This window comes from Physeter macrocephalus, chromosome 21 (genome assembly GCF_002837175.3).
Source record: "Physeter macrocephalus isolate SW-GA chromosome 21, ASM283717v5, whole genome shotgun sequence".
Lineage (NCBI taxonomy): Eukaryota > Metazoa > Chordata > Mammalia > Artiodactyla > Physeteridae > Physeter > Physeter macrocephalus.
Genome location: NC_041234.1, coordinates 104,667,559 through 104,693,361, shown reverse-complemented (window position 1 = coordinate 104,693,361; position 25,803 = coordinate 104,667,559). Strand labels below are relative to the sequence as shown.

At 41.6% G+C, this 25,803-nt stretch overlaps 1 protein-coding gene across 1 annotated transcript in view; it reads left to right on the top strand.

The window, feature by feature from the left end:
• The window catches only part of GPC4 (glypican 4), a 110,616-nt gene that overhangs the window by 77,290 nt on the left and 7,523 nt on the right, over positions 1-25,803 (top strand). The window contains exons 3-4 of the mRNA XM_024128101.3: positions 10,870-11,261; positions 24,423-24,588. Coding sequence (XP_023983869.1) covers positions 10,870-11,261; positions 24,423-24,588 — 558 coding nt within the window. The remainder of the gene's footprint in view (positions 1-10,869; positions 11,262-24,422; positions 24,589-25,803) is intronic.

Genomic DNA, 25,803 nt, shown 5'->3' with positions numbered 1-25,803 from the left:
AGGTTCGAGCCCTGGTCCAGGAAGATCCCACATGCCGCAGAGCAACTAAGCCCGTGTGCCACAACTACTGAGCCTGTGCTCCACAGCCCGCGAGCCACAACTACTGAGCCTGCACGCCACAACTACTGAAGCCCGTGCGCCTAGAGCCCGTGCTCCGCAACAAGAGAAGCCACGGCAATGAGAAGCCCGCACACCGCAACCAAGAGTAGCCCCCGCTCGCCACAGCTAGAGAAAGCCCGTGTGCAGCAAAGAAGACCCAGCGCAGCCAAAAAATAAAATTAAAAAAAAAAAAAGGACAGAAAAAGTTTCTCTTGCCCTTCCCTACCAGCCTTCACCTTCAATAAATGTGTTTACACAGCACTGTTTCTTTATCAGTTTCAAAACTGCCCATGAAAAGTGATGATGAAACCCCAGCTTGTTTCTTCTGACTTCAAATTAGACTATGGCACAGACAGTAATGGTAGGGAGCATAGATTTAAATTTTTTTTAACGAGTTGTAGCCTAAATGTGTTTGGCCTGGAGATCAGAACAGAGCTGGGATACTTTGCATATTTCCTCCAAGCTAGGCTTTCTGAGACAATTAACTGCTTTTATATGGTAAAATCTCAGTTGATTGGTATCCAACAAACTGTAATCCTCAAGTGGGTGCTGCATTTATTGATTGATTTTTAAGGTTGGCAGTTATGACCTGCCAATACTCCACAAGGCCTAAAGACGATGTTGAGTGAAATTGTACAGGGGCTGTGGTGACTCAGAAATTCAAGGGTGGAGTGCTTTGGTCAAAGAATTGTCTAAGCTTTTATAAAAGCCAAACCCTGGGTTATGGATGTGAATGGAAGGTAGGAAGTTAGGCAGAGTAACAAGATGGCGACTGGAGAACCAAAATGGGGCAACAAGGTGGCATAAGGAAGGCTGGGGATAAGTACTGAGGAAATAGCAAAGGACACATGGGAACATAGGAGGTCAAAGTACTTCAGAGGAGCATCTTTTGCCACCTCCAAGCTTACAGTGTAACTTCGAAGTGGTGATCCTGAGCTCAGGCAACTTCATCTGTCATCAAAACTTCAGTCATGTTTATGAGATACCACTTCTTTCTAAGGCAGGAACAAAGTATTATGTGGTTTTTTGTTTTTTTAAATAAACTTTCAAATAAAAATAAGGTTTCGAGGCTTTGAGGGAATTAGCCTTTTACCAGGAAGCATCTCATTATCATTCTGCCTCCAGGAGCTCTGGTCAGCCTGAGCGCCAGTGCTGGCATTTTGGAGTCAGTTAGTCCACTTATCTCTAAGGTCCTTTTTTGTTCTACACATGTAATTTTCTATTGTTTGCACCTCTAAAGAGACTATTCAGTGTATAAACCAGTTTTTAAGTTGTAAACTCTGTGCACGTGTGTGTGTTTTCAGACCTGGCTGAAGTACAGAAGAACTTCCTTAGGCAGCACCTCCCCCACTCCCAATTCTCAGATTCCCCATATTTTAAACCTGCGCCTCTGAGTTTAAGGACTCACCTCTTTATTTTCTTACACGTTAATCTTCTTCATCTAATCTTTGACTTAGAATATTCAATACCAGAAATCGACTATCCTGGGCTAGAGACATAGAGTTAGAAAACTTTAATGACAGAGCTAGCTGCTCCCCCTCTTGGCCAGTTTTGGGAATTTTTCTTTTTTTTTTTTGAAGTAGAACTGCTAATTAACATAGCTGAATCAATTGTCTCATGAATATGCTAATCAGATACTCCGTTCAGGGGGCTTTGAAAGAATTGCTTGGCAAAAGGAAAAGAAATAATAGAAGTGCGGCATAATCCGTGTTTGGGGACCACAACATAAAGACGCGCCCCAAAATGTCGCATTTTGTGAGAGACTAGTTGTTTTCAAAAGAATCAGAGCAAAATCAAACAACCCAAATAGATTAAGAAGATTAGAGCTGCCATGTTAAATATATTTCTGAATTACATAGTAAAAATGATGTTAACAACTACAAAGATAGATTATTGCTTTCAAACTCCCCGAATCCAATTATTTGCCAGATGTTTTTGCACGTTATAAAAGAAATTTTGAGAAAATGGTGATGTTGTCCGATGCTAGTCCATTGGGAAGACTACTTTCATTTGCCATTGTAGGAGCAAATGTAGCAACTTTGCCCAGGAGGCAGAGCCCGCCTAGTCGTCAGCCTGTTTCTGCTGTGAACCCGCTGTGACCTGGGGCAATTAACTGGTCTCAGTTTTCCCATCCATAAAATCAAGGGGTTGAGCTGGATGCTCTCTAAAGACCCTTTCAATTCTACAAATTCTGTGAATCTTCTCAACATGTGACTAGACCAGCTGCTTCAGTGAAAGGTCTTGCAAGATGTTAATTAGGCGTCTGCATGGTCCCCTCTATTTTCCTCCTATCATTTCTTAACCCTCCGCTACTTTCACTGGGTCTTTGAAAACCCTCCCATGAGCCTGAAGCTTGTTAACTCGAATAATAGTAGAAATGTTCTGAATTAGCTTAAAACGCACATAAAAGAAATAATTGTCCCATCTATCTGAAGAGTGCTCCATGTCCTGCCTTTGTGAAATGATAGAAAACAAGGGGGCTGGAGGGCTTAAGGGAAAGGGTTGGCCACTCTTCACATTGAGCCAAATTCCTGTTTTAATCAGTGACTAAAAGTTTTCCATGGTTCATCCTGGCCATTTACCTCATTAGGCCAGTAGGCTCAGCGGTGTGGAGACTTAGCGAGTTGAAGGCATTTGAATTCCCATGCCCGTGAAAGACAAATATAGCCAACCAAGCTTCATGGCTGTTGGCTAAGCTGAAGTTTTTGGAATTTTCCTGACCCCTGACTGCAAGTATTTTTCAACTGCATGGTTTTCTTATTGTCCTTTGCCCGGCCATACTGACTTCGTAAAGACCTCCCGGGTCTTTAAGTCTTCGACATCCTCAAGATAAATGTGTCATAGAAATGTGTGACGTACATACAACACACGGTTGTTTTTTAATCCTTACCTCAGATTTCATTCAATTAAGATGTCTTTTTAAAATTTGTTGCTTTTTTAAACCCCTGCTACAGTGCAGCAGGCAGGATGAGTAGCCACGAGAGTACAGAAAAAGACAGGAGGCCTCTGACCTTCCTGCAAACGCAGTGTTCCTTCCAGATCATACTATGGGTGTTGGATTTGGTTGGAAAGCACTGCTACTCTGTGCTTTACAATTCTATTTTCCTTTTTTTTTTTCTTTCTTTCCATGCAAAAGAGACTAAAACGCTGGGTATTTTTGCTAATTCTTTGATAATATCTGTGAAGCGTGATGAGAACAAGCCACTGCCAGCTTACTGGAATCAAATCGAGCTCAGATAAAACACACACTTTTCTGTATTGACAAAGGTTTTCTGCCGTTTGAGTTGTTATCTCAGGTGTGGCCAGTTGTGGCTGTAGCATTGGCCGTCTCATTGAAAATGCTTGTGCAGCTTCCAGAGAGCCCTGAGCACACTCTCTTTGGGCCTCTGCTATTAGCTGTGGCTTAAAGAAGGCGTGGTGTCAGCAAGAAACAGCCGATCTGTTTGGAGGCGAGTAAATACACAGAAGAGCTTCAGCCGAATTGCTTTTATCTATTTTTTGGTTCATTGTGCTTTGAGCCTGGGAGTTGAGAGCCCTGTTGATCATCTCTGCTCACCCTTTTTCCATGCGTCTGTCTGTCCCAGCAAAGAAAAGGGCTTATTTGATCTAGCAGTGACTCTGACTGAGAGAATTCCCAAGCCAGTCAGGCCTTTCTTGTTCATTGTCCTGGCCCATCTCTATTGCACGCTCTTTGCGCGCGGTCGCTCTCTCTCTCTCTCTCTCTCTCTCTCTCTCTCTCTCTCTCTCTCTCTCTCTCTCTCTGTCTCTCCCCTCCCCCTCCCCCTCCCCCCATCCCTCAAGAATCTGAAGGTCTTCATAATACAGAGGACTGGAGCAGAGAATGCTACATGGGCATACCTTTTCTGGAGGTCAGTTTGGCAGCGTATCAGAGGTTTCAAATAGCTTCATTCATACCCTTTGACTCAGTAACTGTACTTCTAGGTTTTGATCTCAAGGAAAGAAAGATCTGCATACAGATTTATGTACAAGAATGTTCATCACAGTATTACTTGTAATAATGAAAAATAGGAAATTATCCTAAATGTCCCATAATGATTACATTATGATCTGTTCGTATGGTGTCATAGTATGCAGTTGTTAAAACTGATGTTTCTGAAGGCTTTTTAATCACATCGGAACTGCTAACCATAGTGTTACATGAGAACAGGGTATTATAAATACAGTATGACCTCAACCATGTGGCAATACGTACCTTCACAGAAAAAGCAGGAAAGAAATTCAATAAACCATTGTTGTTCTCTTAATGGTGGCATTATGGGAATTTTTGTTTTCTTCATACCTTGCCATATTTTTCAAATTGCTGCAATTTGAAAGGAGTACTTCATAGGAAAAAACGGTATTTTTAAACAAAAAATGTAAGAACTGCTTTGGTGGTGTTTTGCCATGTTTGGGGTTGTTTTTTTTTTTTCCAGTATTACAGTGCTCACTGTAGACAGTTTGGAAGAAGTAGAAAAAAATGCATCGAAGCCTCCAGCATTTAAGTCGGATGAATAGAATAAAGGGAAATAAGTCATTTTTGAAAGCATGAGATAGATTACTTTTCCTATTGTGTCGCTGTAAAACTGGGGTGAACTAAATTGAGAAACATTGTAAAAAATCACGCCGATTCCCTAACACCCATCCAACACCACTGTATGCACCTCATATTTTTTTGGTCAGGTAGACGATGTATATACATACATACAAATCAGAATCATAACCGATTGTGCTATTTTGCATCCTGATTTTTCTCTTGATATTAGATCATGAGCAGATAGACTGTATTATGAGGTTTGTGTCTGAGGTCAGATAATAGGTCCACGTGGAGGTTAGTATATGGAGCACTTGGAACACTGCTTTAGCCTTGGAGCATTCTTTTCTTCTTCTTCTTTTTTGGCTGGCCACACGGCATGTGGGATCTTAGTTCCCTGATCTGGGGTAGAACCCGTGCCCCCTGAGGTGGAAGCGTGGAGTCTTAACCACTGGACCACCAGGAAGGTCCCCTCAGAGCTTTCTTAAACATGCCCTCATGGGCCCTTCTCAGTGAGAAGGAATCCGGCTGTGCTAAAGAGACTTGGCTAGCTGGTGCCGGGAGTACCATTGCTAGAAATGGAATGCGGTCCAGGGGAAGGGACCTTACCTTACTGACTGTGTGTCCCTGGCCAAGTTAGCCCAGAGAGAGAACTGGCATTCAAAATGCATTAACTACTAAAAGTAACCTTGGGAAGAAAGGGCTGCTCCTACAGTGGCAGGGTCCCCCAGCCCCCTTTCGTGTGCTAACAGCCCCTAATAAGGGCCTCAGCTGGCAATGGCCTCTCCTCCTAGGAGAGGACCATTGTTGGGCCACAGCTGATGGTTGTTAGTCTAGTACACCATGCCCTCCCTAGCAGGCACTCCTGAGGAAAGTGCCTGTTAGAAACTTAACACAGACTTGACCAAAAAAGCAAGACAGAGGAGGAGATAGTCTTTGGTTTCAGTCAGTAAAATGCTTGCTTAATTTCCTTTTTTTTCCCCTTCCATTTGTAGGTGCTTATGTTAGCTGTTCTTCATCAAGTACTTGATCCTGGGTGAAAGAATGGATGGCTATAACTCTGAGTTTTCTTAACAGTGTGAGAAGTATAATTTGTAGCATGTACCAGGAGACTTCTTTCTCAGGAACTTTGTGGATGTGGTAACTTACTGTTTGCACACCACACCAGGGCTGTGAAATACAGCCTTTACATTAAAGAGGAAATTAATCCTTACATGTAAAAGGCAGCTTCCTAATAATATAAATACAAGGGGGTAACTTACAGCACCAAGCAAATGGATTGACTAGAAAGGGCTTCCAGTCTCTTCAGATCACAGGTTAATTCTAGAATGCATTCTAGCACATTAATCAATAGCCAGTCGATTGTTTATAAAGTGGTAGCTAATGGCATTTAGTAGTAGAACTTGAGGGTCTTTTGACCTGTTTGAAGAATTTTGAATGTTTATTTGAAGCAAGACAAGTGGCGGGGGATAGAAGTTCCAGGAGTACGTGATGTTCTTCTTTTTGTAAAAGACAGGATATTTACATAGAAAACTTTTATATGGAAAGGTTTTGCCTTTTCTCTCTAGTAGTTTTTCCCATGTTAAATTGGTACTACTGACATTAAGAATAATCAGATGTTAAGAGCCGGAAAACACTCCCAATCTCCCAGTCTCCTAGCTCAACCCTTGCATTGAGGTGCTTCTGGTAGGATGCAGATGAAATAAATACATGGGGAGGGTGGGGCATTGACCTGCTGCTTAATTCTCAATTTTCCTTTCCCTGCTTCTTTGCCTCGATCTTTTTGTATATACGCGGGCTGTGTAGGATACTCTGTGTTGTAATATCATGTAAAATCTCTTCCCTGGATTTCTTCATCCTGTGTTTTTCACTCAGGAGTTGCTCCACCCTCGTAGATGTCTGGGACGTTTCACAGAATTGGAAGCTAGAGCCATTAAGCATTTCCTTTGGCTGAATTGCTCCCAGTTTTATAAGGCCTTGGGTCTTCTTAACCATTCTCCAGCAGCTTTGGCTTAATTTATATTCCCCCCAGACGGATAATATTTGACTCTGCCAAGAAAGATAAAAACCAGCCTTGAAAGGTTTTTTTTTCTTTTTCAATAATTGTAGATATAAAGAAACTCTGAAGGTGACAGTAACATTATTTCACATATTATGAATAGTGTCCATTCATTGAGCAGCTATTGTGTGCTAGCCATTATTCATATGAGGTGAGCAGTAATAGCCCCATTTTATGGAAGAAGAAGTAACAGAGGCTCAGAGAGTTTAGATCTTCTGTCCCGTCAAGGTCACACAGCTCGTAAACGAGAGGGCCCATGCTTTTCCCACTGTGTCATGCTGCTTTAGATCCTAGCACATTAAAGTGTTTATTTCCATTCCTATGTTGTGGTCATTCATGAGCCCTAGGCGTAGCAGTTGCTTCATCCTTGGAACATAACTCCTTAAGCCCCCGAACTGAAAATTGAAGGAGAAATAAACCCTGCTCACAGATACCATATTTAAAATGCTTATAAACTGTCTCCTCTCTCACTCTTCTTTCAGACTCTCTGAGCAGCATTTTTCATGAATACAAGCAGTTGCTGCAAGGGAGATCTGAATTCCAGTTAAGTCAGCTTCTGATCCTGGTGGCACTCTGGTTTACACTGCTCCTGGCTGGTTCTCTCTTAGCCACCAAGTGTCTTATAATTGGCTTCAGGCATAATGTTTACAATGGGATGATTGCTAGGTGTCTCAGACCTGCACAGTTTTTCTTCAGCAGTTGAGATCTGATTCTGAGTTCTAAATAATGGGGGGAAAAGTGGAGATGAGCTTTGCAGAGATGAATGAAGTTGCTCTTGGTGGCTGGGGGCCAGGTCCTGAATGTCTAATTTGTGTTCTATCCCCCATTGTAGAAAGAAATATGGGAAGAAAGGTGGGGAGGTGGGGAGGTTAAGGAATCTACAAGAACATATGAGAGTGGCTAGTTTGATAGGAGAAATAGATGTAAAAGTTTCCCCCCCCCCTTTTTTCTTACAGCAAATTATTATGCTTTGATTGATATTGTACCTAATTGGTATGGATTTTAGAATTTAATTGGTATGGATCTGAGAATTTAAATTACGTCTGCCATCCTTAAAAGATCTCTTTGAGACAAAAAGCATAGGTAGAATAGTCCCATTTACCAGGGCCAGTAAGAACACGTCTAAGGAGAAATGAGTTTGGGTCTTTCGGTTCGCTTGACTTTTGTTCTGTTGACTTTGCAGGTGAAATAGATGAATATTAAAAGAAAAACTTGCTGTACGAAATGAAAGATTAAGGATTTTATAGACGGTTTAAAAATCTCTGGTGCCTCCATAAAACCATGCGTGAAAAGTGGCGGGTATAGTAAAGGTTAATTGGATGGAGAAAATTCATCTTTCTAGAAATTTTCATTACAGTCTGATTGGGCAGGAAGGTTAAAATGCATGGCAAAGCTGTGTGCTTTGATTTGAGCCCATATCAACCACTTAGTACATACTTGTCAAATTACATAGCTATTTGGAGAGATCAAATTAGCAGATTTTAACTCCTTATATCAGTTTTGTACAATTTCTATATGTAATCCACTCAGTGGAATTATATTTGCAACTTATACGGCCACACTAAAGAATCTTTTAAAATGTGAAAGAAAGGAAATCAGTTTTCTGAATGATTAAATGAATTAGAGTTTATATGTATACAGCACCAAACTAAACTCTGAAAATATAAGCTAACATCACACACACACACACACACACACACACACACACACACACACACACACACACACACACACACACACACACACACACGCACACACACAACCTTCCTAGCAGAATTTGAGTCCCAGGAAATAAAGTAAGGTCCATTGTGATATTGGACAGAGGGCATGCTGGGTTAAAATCAGTCCTGTTCTTCGTTGGATCATTGCTCTTGTACTTTGAAGTAGCTGTATTGTATTTAACTACACCGACCCATAGGCTGTTGACCTGAATGAGGATCTCTAAGAATGTTTTATTTTTTCCATAAAATGTTCAGTGTCTTAGCGTTTCTTTGACCTGGAACACTTTTAAGCCTAAAAAAATAGTGACATTTCATAGTGTTTTTCAGTTAAAACTGAGCTCGACATGCCACGCTGCCCCAACCCTTAAAACCAGCATTCATTAGAAATGCAAGTGAGTATTCAGAATTACTTATTTAATGAGTCATGAAAGCACGAGTCAAATAATTCTCAACATCCTGTTTCTACACTAAATGATGTGTGCCAATTTTATGAGCAATATAGTAAAAATCCAATCTAAGGAAGGACCTATGGTTGCCTTTGGAATGCGCTCTTCTGGATGGTGAAATATTAGCACTGGATTGACACAAGGCTTCCATACCGATCTCAATAACAAGGCTTTATTTTTCTAGTATGTGAAAGCCAGCACCATTTGGCAAGGACGGTACGGGAAGTGGACCGGATGACATTTAAGGTCTTTTCTCACCCTAAGATTCCACAACTTTGAAGTCTAGAAAAGTGCTGCCTGCATCTCGACTCTTAGTTGAGAGATACTTCCACACAAGAAAATTCATCCCCAAAACCTCTTTAAGAACTGACACCCAAGAATGCAACCAAAAAATTTAAACCCAATTTATTGGAAATACATTTTCCTCTAATGAAAACATTAACCTTTACCCTGAATGCTTCACGTTCAGCACAGTTCCCGGGTTGGTGCTGATTGCTAGTGAGAGGCAAAATGGGAGAAGTTTCATTGGCTCGAGGCTTGCTTCTCAAACTTCGGGGTATAGCAGAGTGCCAGATGGCTGGGTCCCGCCCTCCAGAGTTTCTGATCCAGTAGGTTTAAGGTGGGGTCCAAGAACCTGTGTCCCAGGTTCTGGTGGGACACCATCTGGTGATGGTGTGTGCCCATGGAAGCACACTCGAGAACCACTTGGGGTTTGGAGAGAATCAGAGGCCTTCCCGGCTACCTGATTTGAGTAACTTTTTCCTTTATCATTCCCCTAGCTCCTTATGTACTTTCTGGCCTCCTTCCAGGGAGAGAACTTTGGTAAAAATGCCAGGCTGTGCAGTTGTAATGGGGATTTCCCTTTCTCTCACTGAAGAAAACCCAGGAAATAAAAGGCAAACGGTAGAGAATGGGTTTGTAGCGCTATTGCATTTTGAGAAGATCACTAATGTTCTTTTGGCTTTGAAGGAGTTGTCTTATTTTCCTTTCTGTTCCATGTTCACTTGGAGGCAGCTTCTTTCTTGATGTGGTCCTTATATTTTGCTTTGGTATTTATTACATTTCCTGCTTATAAACTTGATACCATGAGGTGTTTATTTTTATACCAGACATAGAGTCTTTAAGAATGATTAATGTTACAGATAGACTGTTAGCTCCTCTCTGCAGGGAACTTCCTGAGAAAAGCTTCAGGAGAAATTAATTTGACATTTGTATTTAAGAGATTAAAGTCTTTAACATTTAGGCTGTGTGGGTATGCGGTGCCCAAAAAGTAAATCTGAAAAAAAACCAGAAAACACAGGTATTCTTTTTTTTTTCCCAGTTATCTTTCCATGTTATCTTAATCTCATGGTTTTACTGTATGAATCCTTTAGGAACCCGAGGTCACCTTAGATATCCCAGTTTATACTGATGTCACAAGGAACACCTGAGAAGTTCTTGTCCTGCTTATGTGGGGTGTTTCATTCTGTTCCTTGGCTTCAAGCATTTCCCAGGCAGTTTTCTTATATGTCATGTAGATGTAAGGAGGAGAAAAGGGAAGAAAAATCATGTCTAAGTAAACAGCATGTCTTGAAAACACCTGTCCTGGTGTCAGGTTACAATGAGGAGGCATTATCCACTTTGGTTTAGATTCTTGGAGTAAAAATTTCTGGGAAACCTCATGTCTTAGACTTTAAGTATCCATTTTTATCCAGTTCTTTATTTACCTTGTGACTAAATGAGAAAAGGAGGGAGGGAGGGAGTCCTGAGAAGTTGTCCGTTTAAAGTTTCATTTTTTTCCCTCTCTTAGACATAGACACACGTGACTTTGTGACATAGGTTTCCTTTCATTGACAAACGATCAGAGATAACAAATTCCCCCAACGAAATCCACCCTATATACAAGCATGTTTTCCAATTTAATTTCAGGATTTTTTTTTTCCAGTTTTCAGATTTACCTGAAAAGCAAGCACTCTGTTATTTAATTACTGAGAACCCTTTCTTTTTTCCTTTCTTTTTTGGTTTTATTTTTAGAATTCTTCAAAGAACTACTTGAAAATGCGGAGAAATCCCTGAATGACATGTTTGTGAAGACATATGGTCACTTGTACATGCAAAATTCCGAGCTATTTAAAGATCTCTTCGAAGAGTTGAAGCGCTACTATGTGGCGGGAAATGTGAACCTGGAGGAAATGCTGAATGACTTCTGGGCCCGCCTCCTGGAGCGGATGTTCCGCCTGGTGAACTCCCAGTACCACTTCACAGACGATTATCTGGAGTGCGTGAGCAAGTACACGGAGCAGCTGAAGCCCTTTGGAGATGTCCCTCGGAAACTGAAGCTCCAGGTCACTCGTGCATTTGTAGCAGCCCGCACTTTTGCTCAGGGCTTAGCAGTTGCAAGAGATGTAGTGAGCAAAGTCTCGATGGTAAGCACTGTTGCATTCTGTGTTATTGTTTTCTTTTGTTTCACGTTAAAAGACAGTTTGGGAGATGTGGAAAAATAAGTCGGTAGAATTCCATCATCTCAATGGTAATCGTCTTTTTCTTCTGTTCTTTTCTCATCTTTCTCTCCCCTCTTCTCCTACACTTCGTCCTGATACATGTGCATCATGTGGCTATAAACAATACAGTGATGAACATCTTTACGTATCAACATCATTCTTTCCTGTGGTTTCTTTGGTAGCTATTTTTAGAAGCAGGATACGTGTTCACTTTGGAACCTTAATTTTAAAAATGGATTTAGGGACTACCCTGGCCGTCCAGTGGTTAAGACTCCATGCTTCCTCTGCAGGGGGCGAGGGTTCGATCCCTGGTCGGGGAACTAAGATCCCACATGCCGTGCAGCCACAAAAAGAAACAAAAAAACTTTCAAAAAATGGATTTAATACCTCCACATTCTTTTCAGCTCCTATTCTGCTTCTCCTTCAGAGAAAGAAACATATACAGATAGACTCCACAAAAATTTTTGTTTTGAGTGACTATGTTTGAGCCTGCTAGTTACAGTCTGGAAAAGAATTTCACATCCGTTACTATATGTTTCCTTGTTATAAGGTATACTCAGAGCCCTTTAGAAGACAGACCTTTCTATGACAATTAATGTGGACCACCTGCTCTTGACTTAATGGCTTTGTTTATAGAATTACCAGGAAAGAGAATGGAATTGTACTAGCAGGAAAGAGCAAATGAAATGAGCCACATTTTCCTTATTTGTAAATTAGAGGAATTGGACCAGACCAGTATTTTTCAGACTGTTCTTTGGAGCCAGCTAAGGAGGTACCTCAGGGGCCTCCTTAAGGAGAGACAAGGGAGACACAGGGGTTCTTCTAGTGGGCGAGACTCTGCATCTGTGCCTTTATCTCCTGGCTGCACCAGGGAAGCTTTGCTTTCCTCAGTTGTATGTAGTAGGGTTTTGAACATGATTTCAAGGGGGAAAAGATTCTATGGCTCCTTCACTCCCCCCACCCCCCCAAAAGATGAAATTTGAAAACCTTTTGAAGGCCTTTCCACCTCTACCCTTCTGTGACTCAATACCAGTGAAGAAATAGAATAGGACTGATCTTAGTGCTGTTACCTTTAGGCCCTCAAAGGAAAAGCCAAATTTTAGCCCATTTGGTTGTTTTGAGGACTGGAGGAGTGGTCAAAATACAAACTAGACAGTGATACTAACAGTAGAATATAAATCCAGTGGCTTCTTAGAGAGTTCATTCAGATTTGGGGTAGCCATATAATTTATTGTCCAAACCAGGAGGTGCTTAAAAACAATTATACCCAGGATTCATGGTCCCCCTAGCAAGGAACCTTACATTTACCTGAGTGAAGGTAAAGAATTGTGTATTTTAAAAATTAGGTGCTTATTGGCTGTTTCATGTTAGCACTGGGGGATGTTAGCATTAGTTTGTTGGTTGCATTCCATTATTATAGTTGTGTGTGTGTTCCCATTTCCCAGCCATAAGCCATCAGGAGACAATTCCTTACGGTACATTATTGTTCATTCCTTTTCCTCCTGATATTTTCATCATAAATTGCAAAAAAAAAAATTGTTGGGGCATATGAGGATTGGGTGGGAGGAGGTAGGAAGATGATGGGTATAATTAAAGGAATAGTCTGAATCCTGAACTGCTGCTCCCACCTCTGCAACCATTATTAATCTTGGAGGTGTCAGAGTCCCTAAACAATGCACAGTTAATCCAGATCAAAGTTAATTACATCATAGTTCCCCTAACACATCTGCCCTCCTTCAGCAATTCCTCGCATTTATCCTAAGCTGAATAGGCAGAAAGGTGCTGCTGTGTTTGTTGCTTTTTGTTTTTGGTGGGGGTGCTGCGTTGGGTCTTCGTTGCTGTGCGCGGGCTTTCTCTACTTGCGGCGAGCGGGGGCTACTCTTCGTTGTGGTGCACGGGCTTCTCATTGCGGTGGCTTCTCTTGTTGCGGAGCACGGGCTCTAGGTGCACGGGCTTCAATAGTTGCGGCGCACTGGTTCAGTAGTTGTGGCTCGCTGGCTCTAGAGCGCAGGCTTAGTAGTTGTGGTACACAGGCTTAGTTGCTCTGCGGCATGTGGGATCTTCCCGGACCAGGGATCGAACCCACATCCCCTGCATCGGCAGGCGGATTCTTAACCACTGCGCCACCAGGGAAGTCCATGCATGCCGTGTGGTTTTGAACGTCTGTGTGTGCGTGTGTGTGCCAAAGAGAAAAGCAAGGACTAGAACACCCTTTGCAAGTGTCTGAAAGTGGTTTCTTTACTTTAACCATCCCCCCCTCTGAGTTGATTCCTGGGAAAAAGGACCAGGCTGACACAAGCCTGCCATGGTGTTAGCCTCCCTTAGCCCCGTTGGGGCCCCTTTAGAGAACTGAGATTCCAGAACCCCTAACTTGAGGGCAAAGGTGGTGGTCGAACCAAGGAAGCAGGTCAAAAGATTGAGGGCTAGAAGTGTAGTCCTCGTCATGCCACCTTCCCAGTATCGCATTCTTCTTGACATGGTTCCCAGAATTAACTGAGAACCAATAAGACTGGTTCACCACCAGTAAGATTGGTGGGAAATCAATAAGATTGACTGTTCACCCTTACTTACCTGTGCAATAAAGAGTGTGTGACCCAAAAGGAAATAATCACAATTTCCAATTTTGCCTTTGGTATGAATTTTTTTAAAGCAAGAAAGAAATTTCTGTGTACCTTAGTTTTGTCAAGTTGTTTGAGAAAGTTAATTTCCAAATATGACCCTAAATTTTTGGAGAATTGATCCCGATTCTATAGTCATTGTATTCTCATGTCTGCCTAAGAGATGTTTGTGTCATTATGTGAGAATACAGTGAATACAGGCTATAGGGCTCAATTTACTTTCAGTAAAACATTACTTGCCAATTGTTTAGTGGAAAATACTGTTATGACTTAAAAAATTTTTATTATAGTTGATTTACAATGTTGTGTTAATTTCTCGTGTACAGTTTCTCGTTACATACACACACACACATACACACACACTTCTTCATATTCTTTTCCATTATGGTTTATCACAGGATTTGAATATAGTTCCCTGTGCTGTACAGTAGGACCTTCTTATTTATCTATATTACATATAGTAGTATGTATCTTTTAATCCCAAACTCCTAATTTATCCGTCCCCCACGCCATTCCCCTTTGGTAACCATAATTTTGTTTTCTATGTCTGTGAGTCTGCTTCTGTTTTGTAAGTAAGTTCATTTGTGTCATCTTTTAGATTACATATAAAAGTGCTGTCTTATGGTATTTGTCTTTCTCTGTCTGACATACTTGACTTAATATGATAATCTCTAGGTCCATCCACGTTGCTGTAAATGGCGTTATTTCATTCTCTTTTTATGGCTGAGTAGTGTTCCATTGTATATACGTACCACGTGTTCTTAAGCCATTTGTCTGTTGATGGACGTTTAGGTTGCTTCCATGTCCTGGCTATTGTAAATAGTGCTGCTATGAACCTTGGGATTCCTGTATTTTTTCAAATTAGAGTGTTTTTCCGGATATATGCCCAGGAGTGGGATTGCCGTATCATATGGTAACTCTATTTTTAGGTTTTTTTTTTTAACACACCTCCATACTGTTTTCCATAGTGGCTGCACCAATTTACATTCCCACCAACAGTGTAGGAGGATTCCCTTTTCTCCACACCCCCTCCAGCATTTTTTATTAGTAGACTTCCTAATGATGGCCATTCTGACTTGTGTGAGGTGATGCCTCATTGTAGTTTTGATTTGCATTTCTCTAATAATTAGCGATGTAGAGCATCTTTTCATGTGCCCATTGGCCATCTGTATATCTTTTTTTGGAGAAATATGACTATTTTAAATGTTGTGTTTGTAATTGGAAACTTTAAAAAATAATGCTTTGCTTTACTTCTGAGCATCTTCTTGACTTAAGGACTGACTTGAAATCAAACCTGTCAACTAGGTTGAGTTATATCTAAATTACATAATAATAAGACACTCAAGCATCAAATCAGTTTCTAAAGATGCCAAAACACAAATTATGTAAAAATCTGTCGTCAGTGTAATGTTTCTTTTTAGAAGGCTGGAAGGGAATACTTGCACATTTGAAAAAATATTCATTACATTCGTTTTTGGAGTATGAGTACCAGCTCAACAGAGGTTTTAATGTAAGGTGTAGTGGTATATGGGGAAGACAGTAAATGATCTGGCTATGAAAAACATATTTCAAATTGAACATGTTGAAAATAATCTACTTTTTTTTTTGCGGTACGCGGGCCTCTCGCCGTTGTGGCCTCTCCCGTTGCGGAGCACAGGCTCCGGACGCGCAGGCTCAGAGGCCACGGCTCACGGGCCCAGCCGCTCCGCGGCATGTGGGATCTTCCCGGACCGGGGCGCGAACCCGTGTCCCCTGCCTCGGCAGGCGGACTCTCAACCACTGCGCCACCAGGGAAGCCCCAATAATCTACATTTAATTGAGAAAAGTTAGTAAGCTCTAACAGTGTGGGGACCCAAGCAATGTTTTTTCATGTAGGAACTGTTGCCCAAATGTAGTTGACGGGTGGAACTGGACCAACCCAATAAATACATTCCTTCTTTTGGTGTCCAGTAGAATTAATTACCTTGGGCCTGAAAAAGACCCTTCAGGGTGGAGAACCTCACCCACTTCATCTACAAAGAAGTCTTTAAAGTCAACTATGAAAACCATTGTGGTCTTGGGACTAGTTATGCATACTTAACTCAGAGATGTTCACACTTTCTTTTCATGAGCAGATGCCCTGCTTCTCCAGTGTACTTTTTTTTTTAACATCATTATTGGAGTATAATTGCTTTACAGTGGTGTGTTAGTTTCTGCTTTACAACACCCCAATAATCTACATTTAATTGAGAAAAGTTAGTAAGCTCTAACAGTGTGGGGACCCAAGCAATGTTTTTTCATGTAGGAACTGTTGCCCTAATGTAGTTGACGGGTGGAACTGGACCAACCCAATAAATACATTCCTTCTTTTGGTGTCCAGTAGAATTAATTACCTTGGGCCTGAAAAAGACCCTTCAGGGTGGAGAACCTCACCCACTTCATCTACAAAGAAGTCTTTAAAGTCAACTATGAAAACCATTGTGGTCTTGGGACTAGTTATGCATACTTAACTCAGAGATGTTCACACTTTCTTTTCATGAGCAGATGCCCTGCTTCTCCAGTGTACTTTTTTTTTTAACATCATTATTGGAGTATAATTGCTTTACAGTGGTGTGTTAGTTTCTGCTTTACAACAAAGTGAATCAGTTATACATATACATATGTTCCCATATCTCTTCCCTCCTGCGTCTCCCTCCCTCCCACCCTCCCTATCCCACTTTAAAGGCTATTAGCGGCAGGAAACTTACCTGACTTCAGGAGAAACTCACTTCTTACTTGAAGTATACTTGCCTCGCTTCAGTGTTTCTGGGCACAGACATCCAGTGATTTCAGCTTACTCCATTGAGCTTTGCAATTCAAACTTCAGAAAAGTCCCTTTAATTAGGAACAGATGGTTCACGAATACCCTGGTGCTACACATCTTTGTATTACTTATTCCATCTTTACTTGTCACGGTTCATGATACATTTCTTATTTACCTGCTAGCAGCAGCAGTTTTGCCTGGAAGGATGAAGTCTGTTGTGGTCTTTCAAAAATGCACAAGTGGTTACATGCACCATGAAAAGTAATAGCTCCTATGCCAAAGCGAGTTGCATTCTCATGGTTTCAATTAACACTGACATAATGGGGCTGTGTCTATACCCCAACCCCAAACTCCGGGGGCTGTAATTAGAAATCAGTGCCTTAGCCTTGTGATGTCTAAATGACTGTCCTGCCTTGAAAACGATTTCCATTGATCCCCCTTCATTGTTGTCTATTCGCAATGCCCCGACACCTACAAGAGTACTACACAAATTAGCTTGCCATTTCCCCAAATCATTATGTCTATTTTAAAAAATGAGCAATATAAAAAGCTTTTAAGTGTAGATATATATTCAACATTTCATATTCTTTTTCACACACAACCTTAAAGACCAGAATTGCAAAGAGGAAGGTGGGATATATATATATATATCTATATATATATATTTTTTTTCTATACACTATAATATATACAGGGCTGGACATGGGGAAGGTAGGGGTGTGGGAAGTGTCAAGGACTGAATACTCTCAAAACAATAATAGAGCCCTCTACAAGGGGGCAGATACAATGATGCTTCAAATGATCATAACTGAGTCTAATTTAAAACACAACAAGTCTTACTTTCAAGCATTTATGCAGTTTCAGTTTTACCTACAGTGTGGCTCCAGATATTCCTGAATGAATCCTAGCTTATTTTATATCTTTTGTTATGTGTTTAAAATCCTATTATCAGGGACATAGGAGAATCTCCACCTTCTTTCTTTGCTCGTTTGTGTATTGAAATCAAACCGAGTTGGGAAGTTGTTGAATAAACCCTTCACATCTCACAGCTCGTTTGAGTTCCCTATCTCTTTCTTTTTTTCTTTTTTAAATTTTCTTTTATTTCTGGCTGCGTTGCGTCTTCATTGCTGCGCGCAGGCTTTCTCCGGTTGCGGTGGGCGGTGGCCTCTCTTGTTGAAGAGCACGGGCTCTAGGCGCATGGGTTTCAGTAGTTGTGGCACACGGGCTCAGTAGTTGTGGCTCACGGGCTCTAGAGCACAGGCTGAGTAGTTGTGGTGCACGGGCTTAGTTGCTCCGCGGCATGTGGAATCTTCCCAGACCAGGATTGAACCTGTGTCCCCTGCATTGGCAGGCGGATTCTTAACCACTGCACCCCCAGAGAAGTCCCCTGTCTCTTTCTTTGATAGTCCCCCTATCTCTTTCTTTGACCGTAATTTGGGGAACGATTTCCTGTTATTTTTTTGGGTGCTTATGTTACCAAGAACAGATAAAAATCTAGACCCTTTCTGTTTGTTTGGTCCTATTGGCAGTGCAGGGGAAAAATGTTGCAGTGAATGTATGTTAGCAACTGGAAGAAACTAGAAGGAAATGTGTTTCTAACTTGAGTGCCGCATGTTGACTGCCATCACTGTGTAATGTGGCTGAAGGCTCATTCTGAATTACTGAAATGAGATCCAGGCTGTGTGAAGAGTTCTGTTCCAGGATTTCTCTTTTTTTCAGGCGGCTTGCAGTAGTTTTTAATGTGGTGTTTGGAAAATGCAGGTTATTTGGTAGAAAGTCCCAATCTATATTAAGAGAGTCTTTGCAGAGAAAAGGACTTTTCTGCAAAGGCATGTTATAGCAGAAATGGAGTGCAGATGTCACGTTAAATATATATCCTGAGGAACACAGGAATGAGTATTTTTAAAAGAGTCTTAATAAGTTAAGAAGGAAATGAGGACCCCTCCCCCACCACTGACTTTTACCATGAAACATAGACTAGCTCCTAAGATCTAAATTCTTTGTTACCTTACCATTTAGAAACACCTTAGTCAGTCTTGAAGGATTTCCTAAGGCTTGGAAGTTGGCTATTAATGTATTGTCATTATGCTCAATAACTCAGATTGATTTTTAAATATATTTAATTTATTTATTTATTTATTTATTTACTTTTGGCTGTGTTGGGTCTTCGTTTCCGTGCGAGGGCTTCCTCCAGTTGCGGCGAGCGGGGGCCACTCTTCATCGCGGTGCGCATGCCTCTCACTATCGCGGCCTCTCGTTGCGGAGCACGGGCTCCAGACGTGCAGGCTCAGTAGTTGTGGCTCACGGGCCCAGTTGCTCCACGGCACGTGGGATCTTCCCAGACCAGGGCTCGAACCCGTGTCCCCTGCATCAGCAGGCAGACTCTCAACCACTGCGCCACCAGGGAAGCCCCCAGATTGATCTTGATTTGAGTTAATAAAGGAATAGAGTCCAGACGATGTTCCTTTTCTATCATACTGGTCCCCCAAAGTAAAAAAATCAAGCCATCTCATTCTTCTGTAATTAATGTCAAAACCTTTTTCTTGTATAAATAATATGCCACGTTCTAGTAGAAATTGATCATCTCTGCTATATTTAGCTGCAAGTTTTTCAAGATGTTAAAACTTTGGCAAAATGTGTAGTTTCCTGTTTTGTTCCAGTAACCTCTTTTCTCTTCGTGTCCAGCAGTGTTTGCTTGAGCTTTTGAGTTCTTTGTGTCTACCTCTGGTGAATATTTTTTTTTCTCATCCCTGTAGCATCTTGAACCATTGTAAGGATGTAGCATTGAGTGCATAAGTCATTATTTAAAAATCTGTCATCTCATCCATAGTTGTGCAATCAGATATTGTTCCATGTAGAACGGTTGAATCCTAACTTGCCCATCAACATAAAAACTGATTCATTTGGTCAATAAATTTGAAACCTGCAAATTCTCACTAGAAAATATCCAACCCCAGAGCTGAGGTATTCGCTGTGTGTGGATACCCTATGTTAGATCTGGGAGCTACACGGAAGGACCGGCCCCACGTGCTGCCCTCGAGGTTCCGACAGTCTGGCACTCAAAAGATACACATCAAGGAAATTGAGTGTACCCACTCTAGGACAAAACTGCCCCAGTTCAAATCTTGGCCATCTACTGGAAGATGTTGTGTTTGTCCCTTAATCTCTTTGGGCCTCTGCTTCCTCATCTGTGAAACGAACTAATAATACTCATCTCCTATGATTATTTTGAAGCTTAAATGAGTTAATACATATAAAGTACTTAGAACGGAGCCTGGCACATAGTAAGTACTCTATATCATATAAAGCAATAAAGTCCAATAAAAGCTATCAGTAGAAAATTAATTCTGACATCGAACAGAATATTTTTCTCTTCAGTATTAACATCATGACCTTCATGATCATGAAACCACAGAAACTGAATAAGCATATTCTGTCTGAGACCATTAACCCATTCTTTATGTCCGTGGTTCAAAGGAGGAAGGGAGGAGTGTACAGCTTTCCTTTTCCTGTTCTTTCTAAATATCATTTTGAGAAATAACTATTGAATTGCTAAGTGAGGTCCGAAAAATGACTGACTTTTATAAAAGCAACCATATTTAACCCCTACCTGACTCCTCCCCCAGCCCCAAGGACTCTGGAAGTCACATCTGGGCTCAACAGACCCTTCTAAATAAAAGGAAAACATATCAAACGTTAGTCAAGACCTGTGACCCAAAGGAATAATCAGATTGATCATCTTAAGTGGCACAGCATGCCTTAGAGAATCAGTACATAAGTGAGGATTAAAGGAAGATCTTAGAGTATGGTTCCCCGTTTTGTTAATCCCCATGTGGCATGATCTACCACTGAGTCTTGGGTCTTCTGGTGTAAATTATTTCAGTAAGTAAGTTATTTGGGGACTTGAGAGAAGTAATTGATTTTGAGTGTTACAAGGGAGTAGAATGTGAAGTTGAATTTATATTCAAAATTATTAAATCCCCAGAACACAGTATGACTTAGTCTACTATTATATCTGCTTACGAGTCTACTATTATATCTGCTTTCGGGTGAAAGGTTTGCCCCTGGCATGGTGGAGAGACCATTGAGAGCTTGTAATGGAGCACCCTTGAGGGCCTGGTATATCATGACATGACAGCGAGAGCCATCACTGGATCAAGGAGATGCTAGATTTTACCAGAAACTCCACAGGAGAATTTAAATTGAAGTACTGTATACTATTAGGCTTTTTCTTCCCAGTGCAACAGTATTCCTTTGGCTTGTTGACCAACCTACATTGCTCTTTACCGAGAAGCCATAGACGATTCCAAAAGAGAGACAGCCATTTTGTTTGTCCACTGGGGTAGTCCAGGGTCAGAAAGGAGAGCTGGTCCGTAGTACTCTGTGTTCACCGTCCTGAACTTGGTCAGGTCAGTGAGAATGGGGACCCAAGACCTGGGGGGTAGTCTCATCACTTCTTCTGGGGGAGTGAGCATTGCAGGGGACCCCTATTTCTTTAGTTCTCATGACTGTTTTAAAAAGCTTTGTCTTTCTACTTTATCCCACACAAGGGGTTTATTTCCCAGGTTCTGAATTCCCTTCATGTAAAAAACACTGCATGGTAGTCTGATTAGTGGTTGTGAGACGAAAGACAGATTTTCTCTAACTTCGGTATTTCATATGTCCTTTCTCATCCCAGTTTTCTTATAACTTCCCCAGTTCTGGTATTATTTAGTGTTTCCATAGCATGTTATAGCTGAGTTCCTTGTGATCATTTTTAGTAGTTACACAACAAATCATGTGCAGAACATGAGCCAGTACTTAGCCAAAGAATGAAATGGAAAAACTCCGCCAAACCCAGCTTCATTATCTTCCTTTAATAAAACTCTACTGTGTCATTTGGTTTGGTCTCTCTTTTAAAACTTGAGGCTCCACCAACCTATTTTAGGATACTCCTGTAAGGCCTACAGCATAAATGATTTGACTTACAGTTGAACCAAGGATGTAGTGAACCCCATCCTAGAGTTAAAAAAGAGAAAGAAGGGGAAAGGACTTCTTTGGCCAAAAGTGTTTCTCGAGCACAATTGTGGAGTTTAAAATTTTTGCTTATTTCCAAAAGGTGTACACCATTTGGAAATTTCTTTGTGTTTTCTAGGACAGGTCTCATAGTCTAGAAATTCCTACTTGCCTTGCTACCTAATCACAAATGCATTCCAGCATAATCCCTGGCACATAGTAGGTGCTCAGTAACTGCTTCTTGACATGTTAACTTTTTACATTGTTTTCTCGCACGAGTCCATTGTTTCCTGATAAGCATCATAATCAAAAAATGCCATGCACTAACCTGGTTTTCACAGGCATTTTCATAATAACTCTTTACCGCTCCAAAATCCAGCCATTTTGGCAATCTCACCAATGTGGAACCTAATTTAAGATAAAGCAGAAAACTACCGATGCTTAAGATTCGAGTTTCATATATTCAGTGTGAAGAGGCAGGGACACATGATATATGTGGGAAATCGTTTCAGTGTTTGCTAAGGTGCAGTGCTAGAATCGTATGCAGTGAGGTGGCTGCCCACACGTCAATGATTCTCTTTGGCTTTGGTTTTCTCATCTCTCAAATGTGAGAGCTGTACTCAGTGCTCTCTAGGGCCCCTTCCAACTTCTATGATTGTCTGGCCACCTCCTCTCTCCAGGCCTGTTTGTTCCTCTGTCCAGTGAGGGGATGGGAAAGTATCAAAGTCCTAACTCTCTGTGACTTTAAAGGCATGCTCTTGTTGCTGTCCAGGCAACCTAGCTATCCAGATTGGCTATTCCTCCAGGGTATTGGTTAGCCAAGATTTTACTGTACGTCAATACGTAGTTAAAAGGACTAATTTACTGCCTAGGGAAACATTTGGCACTGGTTAAAACTGTGGAAAAGTCCTAATTGTTCGCAGGGAACCTTGACTTCGGTGTATACAACTACCGTCCTGTTGGATGTTCCTCCCCCTTTTAGGCTAGAGTTCTGTTTGAGATAAGAGGGTGTGTGTGTGTGTGTGTGTGTGTGTGTGTGTGTGTGTGTACATCAGATAGGAGCCTAACGGTGTGAAGTTTTTCTCCTGATGGTGCTAATCCCCCATTCCTGTTCCTAAGGCTACTGTTGATAAGTGGTATCCAAAGTTACGCTCCAGAGCAGGTGAAGTGCACTGCTGGACTGCCCTGCATCTCAACATCTGTTCCCTGCGGTGGTGTCTGCTTTCAGAAGTCTCTGTTTGCAGAGCTGGTTGGTACTGATAGAGAGGAATGCACTAATCCTCTGATATTGACTCCAAAAGGGGAGGGTGGGGCAGAGAGAATGAGAACACAGGAATTCTTGGGGAGCTGCCAGCTTGTGATCCTGGCCATGATCCTTTCTAAGCATTGATGGAAATGAATGACAGGATGGGATCGGCTCTTCTATGCCCAAGACAATTGCACCCTATAGAAGTGCAATTGAAAGGTGAAACAATTGAAGAAAGGTGAAACCAAGTCTCATTTCTCTACAGAGGATGCCTAGCCCAGTCCGTCTTCGGTGCCGCCTTCATCCTTGCCTCTTCCCTTGCTCGTGAACTTTCAGTAGCTCCCTGTGTCCTGCCATATGGTGTCTTGATTTCTGCCTGGTTTTCAATCCCCTTTACTGTCTGGCCACATACACAGCCCTTGCTATACTCAGCCAACCTTATGTCCCATAATTCCTCAACCCCGTTCTAAGATTCCACGGTCTGCTCAGTACCATGTATGCTTTTGTTCATTTCATTCTTCCTAACTGCGATGTTCTCCCTTCATTTGATCGTTGAAATCCAACCCCTTCTGATTAGCAGATGCAAACTATTATATGTAGGATGGATAAACAACAGGATCCTACTGTACAGCACGGGGAACTATATTCAATGTCCTGTGATAAACCATAATGGAAAAGAAAAGGAAAAAGAATATGAATATGAGTCACTTGGCTGTGCAGCAGAAATTAAACACAACATTGTAAATCAACTCTACTTCAATAAAAATTTTAAAAATAAATAAATAAATCCAACCCCTTCTTCAGAATTTAACTGAAGTCCCACCTCTTCATCAAGTGTTCCCTGAGCACTCTATGCTCTACTGCTCCCAAGCCTTGGACGGCCTTCACAGAACCCCAGGTTCCAATTGATTCACATTCTTCCCTGCAGGATACATTAATTCTGTCTTCTGTGCAGCTATTGGCACAGAAGGGAGTACACACGAGGTACCCTTCTAAACTTTGGGTGCTTACGTTTGAAAGGGCAGTCTTGTAGTCGATGTGCTTGAGTTCCAGTCTGGCAAGGCAAACCCAGCGATGGGAGAGGCCACAGCTGACCATGGATGGCGGGCAGGTAAAGACCACCTCTACTACTGCGTCTTCCGGCGATCCTGGACATTTATTCGTAAAAGCACTTTGCAATCATTGAGCCGTTTAAAATGAGTGCGAGTAGTTGAGTGTTGTTTAAGGTAATTCAGTGTTCATCTCTACCTCCGCCTTCTTCCCAGCATAGCCCTTTTCTTTATCTAATTTTGCTCTTCGGGAAGCAAGCCAGGCCTGCTAAATGTGACCCATCACGACTCATTCTTAAGGGAAGTTCACGGCCAAGCCTTCAAAGTCAACTTGATAGACTTGCAATTGCTGTGTCTATCTTTGCCCCACCATTGTCTTTTTCTTCTCCCAATTAGGTAAATCCCACAGCCCAGTGTACCCATGCCCTGTTGAAGATGATCTACTGCCCCCACTGCCAAGGTCTCGTGACTGTGAAACCCTGTTACAACTACTGCTCCAACATCATGAGAGGTTGTTTGGCCAACCAAGGGGATCTTGATTTCGAGTGGAACAATTTCATAGGTGAGCAGGCGATTAATGTATTCCTGTTGCTATTGATTGCTAAGCTTCTGGCCACAAGAAATGTTTTATTTATTTTTAAATTTTATTTATTTATTTATGTTTGGCCATGCCACACAGCTTGCGGGATCTTAGTTCCCTGACCAGGGATTGAACCCAGGCCCTGGCAATGAAAGCGCCAAGTCCTGACCACCGGACAGCCAGGGAATTCCCCAAGGAATGTTTTAATTGTCAGCGATGAAATTTCTGTTCGTTATGTAGTGTTTGCCAGAGTTCTAACTGTACTCAAAGTTCACACCACTCTACAGGTGAATGTTCCCTTGAACTAATGGTGGCATTTCTGAAGACATTAGACAGACATTAGACACAGCGAATACCAAGTTTCAATAACCAGAAAGTGATTTTTTTGACATTTTCTCCCTAAAGGTCAGTTTTAGTTCTGCATCACAGGCTGGTATCCATGTAAATGCTGGAGTACAGCCATCACTGAGCTGTGAAAGCGGCTTTTCAAATGTTATATCTGTTACATTGCAACCAAATCTTCTGCAAACGGCCAGATACCCGTTGGGTGTTTGGATCAGGTGCAATCTGATTGTGGAAATTTAAGGGTCATGTTTCTGTAGAGATTTAACAATCACAGGCTGCTCTGGTGAGAATGGAAGGACTTTTGTCCTGATAATTTTAGAGGTCAGTGTTCTCATCTACACCTAAAACTTAGAAAACCATTACTGGGAACCCAGCCAGCAATGGAAGTAAAGTGGCCTGTTTTTAAGAACGTTAATTATGATTTGTGGGAAAGGACAAATTATGGATGATTGAAATATCTAGTCATCGACTCCCTCGATGCCTGCTTAATGCATATGGGAATCCCGGAATGTTCGTGGCCGTTGTTGAAGCTGCTAGTGGTGGGGCTTCACCCACGTACTATCAGCACCCCAAAACAAACTCAGGTTTTTCTCCCATACCCAGTAACATTTAAATAATTGTAGAATTTGAGTGTCTTTGTAAGTACCTATTTTTCACTTACTTGTCCACATCATGGGAACACGTGTGCAATTTGCTGAGGGTTTTTTGGGGGAGGGGAATGCGGGGATTGGAGCCGGGGAATGCTGTTTAGTCTGCATGAGAGCTGATTACCATATTAACCTGAAAGTGCATCAATAAATTGGCTCCAACAGATTTTTTTTTTTTTTTTTTTTTTTTTTTTTTTGTGCGGTA